The sequence below is a fragment of the Ictalurus punctatus genome, chromosome 2 (assembly GCF_001660625.3).
Source record: "Ictalurus punctatus breed USDA103 chromosome 2, Coco_2.0, whole genome shotgun sequence".
In the NCBI taxonomy this organism is placed as follows: Eukaryota; Metazoa; Chordata; class Actinopteri; order Siluriformes; family Ictaluridae; genus Ictalurus; species Ictalurus punctatus.
The window spans coordinates 29777147-29788396 of record NC_030417.2 but is presented as its reverse complement, the minus strand read 5'-3'; the positions used below and the strand labels follow the sequence as shown (position 1 = coordinate 29788396).

Sequence of the window (11250 nt, the reverse complement as noted above, 5' to 3'; positions counted from 1 at the left end):
ATTGATCTGCACTGTGTAGCCTACGTTAAATGTACGCGAGACTCAAGCGTTCGGAACTATTTATCAGAAAGCGTTAATGTAAGTTGTGGCCCAATATGTAATGACAGTGGTGTTAAAGTAAGAGAATATGATGACTAGTGGGCAGGAAATAGTGATTAATATTGTCTTCACACCTTAAAAGTAAATGAAGCAAAGAACACCGATCACATCATCGATTCTCGCCTGTAAACTTTATTGTGCCCACTTTATTTGTCTTTTTCAAGGTTTAGTCAATAGAACAAAGTGAAGAACAATGAAAGCATATTGCCAAGTTTCAATGAACAAATGCACGAATACAGTACAAAAAAATCTGTCTCACAGTAAACAAAGGGTCACATTACATCCTTTTTATTTCCTTTTCATTCATTTCTTCCACTGTGCGCATGCTTAACCCATGAAAGGAAGGAATTTGAAAGAAACTTAGTAAGTGTAAAAAGATATGCTACGGCATAAATAGGCAGTTTCATGTTGTTGGATGTCATTAGTCGATACGTCATCATAACATATAAGTGACAAGAGTTAAAAGTGCACCATTTAACTTAAGAACTATACAGCTGCCGAGATAAGGTTAATGTCAAAAATCTAACAATAGAAACCAAGTTTTCACAATATTTATTCCACGAAGTAAGGAGGCTAATTTACACACTATAATAGGCCTACTCTCTGAACATTAGGAAAAGGTAGAAATGCTTCATGTCTTTTGTCATAGTTCGATGATCACGCAGATTTAGAGTTCTTTTTCTCCATGGCCGCTCATCTATATGACTATTTATATCTACTAATCGTAGACTGAAAATCTATTCGACAAACCTTCCTGTTTTGTCTTCACCCCCTCGATGTCCTTTTTAATAGTGTGTGTGTGTGTGTGTGTGTGTGTGTGTGTGTGTGTGTGTGTGTGTGTGTGTGTGTGTGTGTGTCTGTCTGTCTGTCTGTCTGTGTGTCTGTCTGTGTGTCTGTCTGTGTGTCTGTCTGTGTGTCTGTGAGTGCGCTCCTGATTGCTGTCTGCTCTTGACATCCGTTCTATATTTGTTTCGCCTTTTCGCAGTCTTCTTTTTCTGACTGTGCTCCAGCCGCCTGCTCCTTCTCCCGCTTCTCCTTTTCAATTGCCTCCTGTTCAGACTTACTACTAGGAAACTTGTCTTTGTTGTTTTCTTTTTTCCATTTCATACGTCTGTTTTGAAACCAGATCTTGACCTGCCGTTCAGTAAGTCCTAAGGCATGCGACACCTCAATGCGTCGTTTGCGTGTCAGGTACGGATTGAAGAGGAACTCCTTCTCCAGCTCAAGTGTCTGGTAGCGGCTGTAAGTCTGGCGGCCTCGTCTGCGTCCGGCAGCTACTGGGAAAAACAAGGTCAAGCTCGTTAGAAATATTTCAGATGGTTTAGTAAATATGCAGTTTGAACTGAGTAAGAACAACAACCCATTTCTAACCCTATTCTACCGTTACAAGAACAAAATAACTGTACTATCATGCTTCCCGTAAACGTTCAAAAGATATTGCAAAACATAAGCACAAGCATCACAAATTATGACATGTTTAAGGTCATACATAACTGTACTAGAGCTGCCATTACCCAGTTTACATCTTGTCACATTTGCAGCACCATAAAGAACAGAAGCTGTGTAAAACGACCACCCTGAATCGAAATAAGGCCCGCCATAACTGGAAGTCGTAAAACGCTGCAGTAAAACTTTGACTAAGGTGAGAAGTGAAAGATCAGCTGTGGACCAGAGTCTCACACATGGGGACAGAAGGAAAAGAATGGGTCGTCGTCGGCTCTTTGCTCACTATTGCTCTGCTTCTCCCCTTTACTCCGCTTCCCATAGTAGGGTCATTAAACTGTAAAGTGATTCACAAGTTTTCGACACCATAAAACAATAAACCCCGTAATGATCCCTCTCTCGCACACACACAGGGAATGTGGCTCTCAGACTAACTAAATTGCCCCTGAGATATTTCGAACGCGTAAGTAAGTTTATTCCTTCTCCCGGAAGCACAAATACATAAGCTAAGAGAACTGTCTGCGTGGTTTGTCTGGAGAGACTCACCTTGTGGTCGCATCCAGGGGAAAAGCTGCGTAGGAGAAGGACTCTGCTCCGTGTTATCCGTCTCGTCGCCGATGCCTCCCGCGGCGAGTTTGCAATCGCTATACTGGACCAAGTCGGCGTCCTGAGCACTGAAGAGTGTTTGCCTTTGGAGAGCATCGTAGCCATAGAAGTTGCCAGGTTCGCCATGGCAGGTTACGGCACATGGACTTTGTTGGTAAGGTGCAGCCGAGAGCGTGGACGCGCCGTGGTGGTAAAACTCCTGAATCTGTGGGGCATGCTGGAAAGTTGCTCCTGTGCCTGGACCGTACACGACGGTGGGTCTAGTCCCCAGGTCCTGCGCAAAACCGCACTCGTAATAATTAGGGCGTAATGTGTCACCACTTTTGTATTTGGAGAAGAGGGAGTTGACAAAATAGGAGCTCATTTTTTGCTGCAGTCGATGTTTTTGACGAGTGGTTGTTTTATATTGAATTGTTTTAATACGTGAGCCTGGGACAGTCTAGCCACACCCGATTATTCTGAAGCAAAAATAAATAAAGACCACAATAAGCGTCCAACAACAGGAGAACTTGTGTTTGTATACCTTTTTTAAACAGCCTCTTTAAAGCCACGGCTATTCAGCTTCCAAGAATACGCGACGCTTAGAAGATCCAGCATCACAGTTCGGGTGCAGGGAGCCAGTTCCCAAACAGTTTTCTGTCATTTACTCCTCTGTAAATTATATGTTTCATATTTTGCTGCGTCCTTTCACGATAATTTGCATCTGTTATCAAATCCTCATTCTATTCTGGCGTCTTGCGTCCCCACACGCCACCGCTTCGCGCGCTTCTGGTATGGAGGGAGACAGAGAATGAAAATGAGAGTAAAGGAGAAAGGGAGAGGGTACGGTGGGGAGCGAGAGAGCAGAAAAGTGAGGGGGGCGGGGGGGGGGGGGGGGGGGTATGGCAGAGGAGGGGAGAATATGCCCATTAATATATTCAAGCGGGTAAGTTAATGAGAAATCTGCTGTTTTGCATCAGATCAAATACATATCTTTCACCCCTCTTCTACGCAACTCGACTACTAAAAAACTGCTATTGGAAGGTGTTTTTTGATCACAGATAACGTAAAGGGCTAAAATCATTAATACCCAAATGCCTAACGAGTTATTGTGAGCATCTCTGAAAATATCAGGATTTTTTCAATTGCAGGGAGAAAAAGCAATTTAATTGGAATCATTTTTAACAAGTAGCCTACAATACATTTTAAACAGTCCTCAAAACATCTTGTCTGACAGCCCGGGCTCGTACTGAAGTGAATGACGCAGTAACTTGTAAATCTTTATGATATTATATATATATATATATATATATATATATATATATATATATATATATATATATATATATATATATATATATATATATATATATATATATATAACCACGAGAATAAAGTGCACAGCAGGAATAATGTCTCTGTAAATGGCTGAACAAACTATATAATGCAATAAACGCCTCGCCGGTTTATTGTTTACATCATGCGTCAAAAAGCTGTTAGTTTTTACGAGATTCCACGACCAAGGCTATAAATGCTTCACACGGTTCAATTTCAAGTGAGTAGAAATGTTAAAAGTATTTTACTATGGTATTTGCATTGTTTTCCATACGGCAATACTAGCTGCTCTAGCCTTAGACAAATCTTCATTGAACTCAGAGAATTTTGTGGGAATTACTTAAGGGTATGGACGAATACACATGTGATGCGTTTATTAAAATAAACAAAAAATAAATACTGAAAAATGCTGCATACAGTCATTGGACTTTGAGAGTTTTGTAAATTAAAATGAATGCTAATTTTTTTTTAAATAATGTGGTGATTTGTTCCAGAATTAAAACTTCTATTTAGTACTGGAACATTTTATGAAGCCGTTTCAATTCAATTCTGGTGCCCATATATATCATTAGTGAAATAATTTGAAACATCTCGATTTTTTGTTGGACTTAAGATCACCGGTATTAAAAACTCTTTTAAAAAATAACTAAATAAATAAGTATAGTGCTGCCTATTTTTTGTGCGGAGATTAGTGTTGTTTAATATTTACGTGGTGTATTGCATTATAACACACACAAGAAAGAAAATTATTAAAGAAATTCAAATATTCCCTTATAAGCGTGGAATGACTTCTTACTAAGACATAATAGCAAATACAATTATTGTTTGTAGGTTGCACTTGGTTAGCATAGTATGTCAAAAGCCTCTTTCGGTAATCCTATTTTATTTCACCACAACTGTAAAGCATAAGTGCATAAGCGACGTCGGACAAGCGGCAAGGATCTTAAATGAAATTATATATATATATATATATATATATATATATATATATATATATATATATATATATATATATATATATATACTGAGTGAAGGTTTTTTAGCAGTATTATTAGTGGTATTCATATTTTGTCTGCTTATTTGGATTATATCCCCCTTTTTTTGGTCCAGTGTCACAGACATTATTTGAATATTAAATCAATAAACAATATTATAAAACTGTGCAATGCTTTTGTTACCTGTATATTATTCATTTTTCTTGTCCTGTTAATATCATATATATATATATATATATATATATATATATATATATATATATATATATATATATATATATATATATATATATATATATATATAAAACACGAACACATACACAGAGCATAATAGCATAATTTTTTATTCAGTACCAGTGGCTAAAGTTTTCGCCTGTGTGGCTTAGAGCACTGCTGTGGCCCTCATTTTAAGACTGGCTTCTGTGGCGTCAGTTAGAGTACTGGCTTTGACGGAGAAAAAAAGTAAGAACGTTTTTGGTAGAGCAACATTGCCATCAAGTGGACATTTTCCGTTATGCTAAGAGGAAATGAAGTTCGTTTTGACGGAAGTGTTAGACCTAATTGTACTACGAACAGTCCTATAAACACCTAGCATAAACCAGAAGTGAGCAGATTAAAAGCATAAGTGCAAATTCAGTGTTGTAATGAATGAGAAATTATTTTTTATTTACCATCATAAGGAATGTACACTGTTTTTCCTCAGTCCTGTTCTAACGCGTGCTTTGTGAATGAAAAGTAAAATTCATTTAAATAATATTTTGGATAAATATATTCATTACAAAACATATCTCAAAGACAGAATTTATGTCGATAAACATATTTAGAAATTATTCTAGCATGCAACCACAGATTAAATAGATTTAGAAGATATAAATTCCGAAACATGTGATTAAACATAATTATTTTTTGTCTGAAAAAGGTATACGGGACCAGTGGCCTGCGAAAATCATATGTTTAAATATATTCTTTATTAAGAGCATTAAAGAAGTAATATATCCGGCCATAGTTGTCATTGTATCAGCTATCACGAATATAATAATTATCACTATTTTTTGTAATATTCGTCACAGTTAACAGCAGTCATAATTGTCGGTTTTCAAGTCTGAATTTATATATATATATATATATATATATATATATATATATATATATATATAAGTGGAAATATACCTAAACTATAATTTCTATAAGTACACATAGATATACAGCCGAATACACATACACATTGGTATAAAAATGGTGTGATTTTGTCATTATTCGGCTTATCGCTTAACCTAAGGCTGCGCTAAAGCAAAAAAAAAAAAATCTACTTGCACTTCAGTGTCATGCAATTGTCTTGTAAATCATGAATATAATGAATAGAAAGGATATAATGTACATAAAATAACAACATTGTATTTAATCATGAGGATATAAAGAATTAGGAAATTGAGATTAATCTAGGATAATTATCTTTCCATTTTGAAGGAATGTTGTTTTAAAGCACATACTATGTTAAATTCACATAATTATAACTCAGGTTCAGCTGCCTTCTTTTCTACTTTGCTATATTTTTCTGGAATACGATATCAGAGTGAACTGGAGCAAATGCATTTTGAGAGAGTAAAATTGTACTTTAGCAACCATCCATTGTATCAGGCCCCACCACAACATAATCAGATGTGAGCCCACAAAATGGAAGACTCGGGCTTGGTCACAAAGGTTGTAAACAAATTAAGGTTGGCAATCCTAGACGTCTCGCCAGATTCTTTTGTGCCTTTTTATGGCCCCCACTATAAGGCAGTTGTGGTGCGCTTCGGAAATGGAACAAAGGGCGGTCGCTGATCGAACTATACTGCGGCTTCTCATCTGGAAGTGCTCCCTCTGCTCCAGCCCCCCTACTCTGCAAGGAATCTGGAAGCCTAGACAACAAACGCTGCCAACAATAAAACGAGAAACGCAAGAAAAGGGTCAAAAATAAAATACATGAAAGGGGTTTCAAAGACCATGCGTAGTCGAACTGCTATGTCCAGTCATTATTAGAGTATGAAACATTTTTGCCATTTTCCTGCGCAGTGTTTGCTTTACAGCAATTTAGTTCTTAACCTTCAGAATTGTATACGCTATAAACTTTTATTGCAGTCATATTATTTTATTGCAGCACACTGAATTGAAATTTCTTTTCCCTGTTTTATGACGTCCACTTTCCATTCCCTTCTTCAAACTGCGAGTTTAGATCCTTTCTAGCAGGTTGTTTAATTTCGGTATTGCCAAAAATGGTCCGAATTTAGATGTACACTGTATGCCCAAAATCTATTCAGAATGTTAATTGATATTGACTTAAAACACGTCTGTCCTACAAATGACAAATGGTGAAAATCCTTTAGCATCTAGTAATGAGGCGAAAACAATGTTCGAAAATATGGTTAAAACATGGACAAGGCCAAACATTGCATTCATTCATATAGTTATATGATCGGCAAATGGTCTGTTTAATGTATCTCGGATTCTCGGTCTCTTTAGTGTATCTCAGTATTACTAACAGAGACATACTTCTTCTGTAATAGGTCAGGTCCACATCCAGGATTACATGTGGTTTAGATTGGCATAGTTATTGAGAGGGCTGAACTTTATGTTCTTAAGTATCACTATAGTGTAAATATGATACTAAAAACGTTTTTAAAATGATGTGCACAGCGGACAATAATTTAATTTCTACTTAAAGGAATAGAAAAATTCCTAAAAATCGCGTTGACCTTCATAAGCAGGTGAAATTAGACCATTTTTACCACTGGTGAGTTGGAATATCGGTATACTACTTGAAATACAATAGGAATACGCATTTCACTTATACTGTTTCACAAAAAAAAACACAAATGAGTAGGTTTTCTGTGTTTATTCAGTAGGAAGGTTTTATGTCAATAATGAATGTGGAGTATTGGTTTATCCTTTCTAAAAAATATACATGTTACACACCAATGACAAGAACTCAGACAGTGATCCGTGTAAACTTGTAATATGGGAACCGTGTCTGTCTGTCAGTTTGTCGGTGGTTGTGACACCCTTTGAGGAAAACTAGAGAAATTCCACACCTCAGTGGAAGTTGCAGACAGACGCACGCGACTAAAGAAAGGTCCATTAAGAAATTATTTTTTCACAAGCAAAACAATGCAATGTTGAGTAAACGTATACATTACAACATAATACTTTTGTGTTAGCACAAATCTCAAAGACTTATGGAGAACAATATGTAAACAGTGTCTGAAAAAAGAAAGAAAATTTGCTTATTTAAGTAGGCTATAAGATCTCTTTTTATACAATTTAAAAAAAAAAAAAAAAAAAAAAAAAAACATTCCACTGCAAAAGCAATAACATTTTGAATAAATTATAACTATCATTCTAATACTACACAAGGAAGAGCTTAGACTTGTACTACCTCATTTAAGAATCAAGTAAAATGTAACTAAAACTTTACAAGGCATGCGCTAAAGCATGTAAACTTTTACAACCACCGCTAGTTTAAAACCGAATTGTTTGTTACTGACAAGCTAGCTACATACACATACACACATCCAGCAGATATAGTCTATAAATTAATTCGTCCTTGATTTGATAACTGGAGCAACAATTAGGATACAAACGGAGTAACATAGTATCCAATTAAGGTTTAAATGCTTCTATATCTTGATTTAGTAAAGCCTTGCTTTACATCTTTGCTTCATGTCTAAAAGTTGGAATATTACATTATTATGGTAGTATGTACATAAAGTCTGTAACACAGTTTACTCTTTAAATCATTCAATGGATGTTTGGATAGATGAATCCAAACTAGTAAGAAAAGCAAGATGAATTAAGCCGCTATAAATTTTAACTTTTTCATGGAGACATATTCAAGAGAAAAGCCCAATTTTTCTTCCAGTAACAAGAGTTTTGATTAAAATTAAACAAATGCAAAAGATAACCCCAAAGCCCCAATTTTATCTATTAAGGAATGCATATCTGAAAATTTGTCACAGCACAATTTAAATAATTCTCCTTAACAAAAGAAATAATAATAATAATAATAATAATAATAATAATAATAATAATAATAATAATAATAATAATAACAACAACAACAACAACAACAACAATAATAATAATAATAATAATAATAATAATAATAATAATAATAATAATAATAATAATAATAATAACAAAAAAAATCAGTTTTGTTATAGGAATATGTTGTAACCGCACTTATTGCCATTGAATAAAATAACACTGTCTACACAATGTCCACAAAGTAATATTTCTTTCATTTAAAACATATAAGTACTTATATTTCTGTTTATGAAGTAAATTGGAAAGAAAATTGAAAACATAGGACAATGAGTAGGTTTATATCCTATTACATGATTTTCTTTTCATGTAGTTTTATAGTTGGTTACTAGTGTTCTTGCCCTTCGTAGAGTAGCTTTCTAAAAAGAATACTCAGTTTGTAGTTGTGATCTGCATCCCAGATTAAAAAAAAAAAAAAAGTGTAGCATAGGCAGCAAACATCTTGTATTAATGTCCAGAGGTCAGCATAATAGTGATAAAAGGGGTAAAGGTTGGGCACCCACACTTGTCAATTTATTCCTTGGACTGGTCCTTATTCATTTTCTTCATTTTCATCCTTCGGTTTTGGAACCAAATTTTAACTTGCCGCTCCGTCAAGTTCAGCAAGCGCGCTACCTCGTGTCGCCGGTCCCGGGTAAGGTACATGTTAAAGAGGAATTCCTTCTCGAGCTCTAGGGTTTGATACTTAGTGTATGGACAACGCTTTTTCCGAGACGAGCGAGCGTGTAACCAATTGGCTGATGGATCGTCTGCAAATAAAAATACAGTCAGTATTTCAAGTCAAAATAGTTTGCTAGTGACAGGAATGCGAGCAAGTCAACATAAGCTTAATTATAAAACTTAGGCTTCAAACTTTGGCTTAGTAGGTCACACACATGCAGCACTATTATTAGGTTATCAGGCTATAAGAGCAAAACACAGGAGTAAAAAGACTCCAGACACGGTACATATGTAACAGTCTAGAATGGCATACAAAAATCCGGTTTTGTAGTCTTGCTACATTTGTAAAAAAAAAAAAAAAAAAAAAAAAAAAAAAAAAAATTACAGAAATTAAGTTACTACATACCGTCGAGTAAGGGTCCATACAAATTGGTTTACAAACACAGTCATCTTCTAATACATTCTGGAAGAACTATGCCACAAATCCCGTCCATTAACTCTAGGCAGCTACATGAAACAATTTATGATTTTAATTTCATTCCTACCTTTGATCCTAAAATAGTTCACAGTCTCCTCAGACAGAGAAGCACCTTGTGCTATTTGTCTCCTTTAATCAGAGAGCCTCATGTCGTTGCATGACAAACTAGCAAACCCTGGACACATAGCTTCGGCCTAGTGGCTGAGGGCCACGCGCAATGACCGATAAACGTTAAATGTTTGGTAGCTCCTAATAAGCTTTCTTGAATGCAGCCATAGTTTGAAACGCTATTTTCTCACATTATGCAAGCAATTTTATATTTTCAGCTGTCTTGAATATTGTGCATTTTTGGTACAATATTTGTATAGCCTATCTATAGTATAAAGAGCTAGACCGAGATGTATAGCCTAAAACAACCTTACTTATGCTACAGTTCCAGTAATCTTTAAGAGCAAATGCACAATGTTTGTGATTATGTTCATTAACAAAACAACTCACTGACTCCGAGATTTTCTGTTTCGTTTATAGTCATGCCTCTTGACAGTTCAGTTGCATTTTTAGTAGCAATATGGGTTTTCATATTAGGAACAATGTTATTACTTTTCCTTGCGTTTGATTGCATCGTATTTCATCTAGTCCTTTTTGCACCGTATGTCCCAGGGAATAACATACAACAATTAAAAGGGTATGTGAGCCCTTTTCGTAACTTAATAAACTTGTGGGATAATAACTTACTTTCCCATGGGCAGCAAAAAGTGGAACATATAATTCCAAAAGTCATTGCTTTTTTTCTATAGTTTTTACTGGAACACCGCCCAGAGCAGTTGCTTGGAGAGTTGTTTAGCATTTTTTCTTGCAGTTTGTGTTGATCGAGCCACTTCACGAATCTAAAATAATGTTCGTTCCAGTAAGTGCACTGAAAATATTTGTCTATCAAATAGGCATTCAAATATTTTTATTGTGATGGGATCTCTCTGTAAAACTCGGTTTTCCTATTCATGTCGACTCGCCATTTTGACCAACAATCGATAGAATAGATTAACAACAAACTGTTTAAAACGGACCAGCTGAAACGCAAAAATGACATTTTTCTCCTTCTCTCTTTCATACACAGACACAGAGTCAAGTAACACAAAATTTTCACAATTTCAACAATAAGGTCACAATTCCTGCCCATTGCTCACACTTTAAACGTGGTTTACGAGTAACAGAAAATCAGACCAAAGATACGCCATCTGTGATGAGCAAGAAATGATTGTAAAATTGTGTGCTGTGTAGTTGCATACAAACATACTGTATCTCGAACTCTGTTCTCCACATAGGTGGATAGGCTGATCCTCTTGGTTGCTTTGTTAGCGTTTTATGACAGCATTAAAAGCTTTACAGACTGTTCACTTCCTCGTTTTATAACTTACTTTGATCCGGTCCCTCTTTGTCTTCACTACCGTCACAAATATCCTTGCTGTCTTCAAATCCAGAGCCGTGGCCGGGATTTATCTCCCGAGCTGAGGAGGATTCCAAAACATACTCGTGCTGTACTCCAATCTTCGGGGGCTCCTCGAGGTGTCCCAGGGG

The 11250-nt window shown here is 35.9% G+C and overlaps 2 protein-coding genes across 3 annotated transcripts in view; both read right to left on the bottom strand.

Annotated features, from left to right (window-relative positions):
- Positions 1 to 203: 203 nt before the first annotated feature.
- Positions 204 to 2971, bottom strand: hoxb8a (homeobox B8a). 2 transcript variants are annotated; one of them, XM_017491978.3, is made up of 2 exons: positions 2089 to 2971; positions 204 to 1376 (listed from the first exon to the last, which is right to left on the bottom strand). In XM_017491978.3, exons 1-2 carry the CDS (start codon positions 2510 to 2512, stop codon positions 1060 to 1062), a joined length of 741 nt encoding a protein of 246 aa, XP_017347467.1. In that variant the 5' UTR covers positions 2513 to 2971; the 3' UTR covers positions 204 to 1059. The 2 variants fall into 2 exon arrangements, with proteins under 2 accessions (XP_017347467.1, XP_017347475.1); XM_017491986.3 differs by having other exon boundaries at positions 204 to 1373; positions 2089 to 2970.
- Positions 2972 to 7317: 4346 nt separating this feature from the next.
- Positions 7318 to 11250, bottom strand: part of hoxb9a (homeobox B9a) — a 4438-nt gene continuing 505 nt past the window's right edge. Inside the window, exons 1-2 of the mRNA XM_017491954.3 lie at positions 11091 to 11250; positions 7318 to 9286 (exon numbers count right to left, since the gene is read on the bottom strand). The exon at positions 11091 to 11250 is cut by the window's right edge and continues 505 nt beyond it. Coding sequence (XP_017347443.1) covers positions 9051 to 9286; positions 11091 to 11250 — 396 coding nt within the window. The 3' untranslated portion in view covers positions 7318 to 9050. The remainder of the gene's footprint in view (positions 9287 to 11090) is intronic.

What these genes read in the sequence shown, in the direction of transcription:
- hoxb8a (XM_017491978.3), bottom strand. Translation starts at nt 2,512, where the DNA reads ATGAGCTCCTATTTTGTCAACTCCCTCTTCTCCAAATACAAAAGTGGT. An exon ending in CCCCTGGATGCGACCACAAG is followed by an intron (nt 1,377 to 2,088) that starts GTGAGTCTCTCC and finishes TGTTTTTCCCAG; the next exon opens with TAGCTGCCGGACGCAGACGA.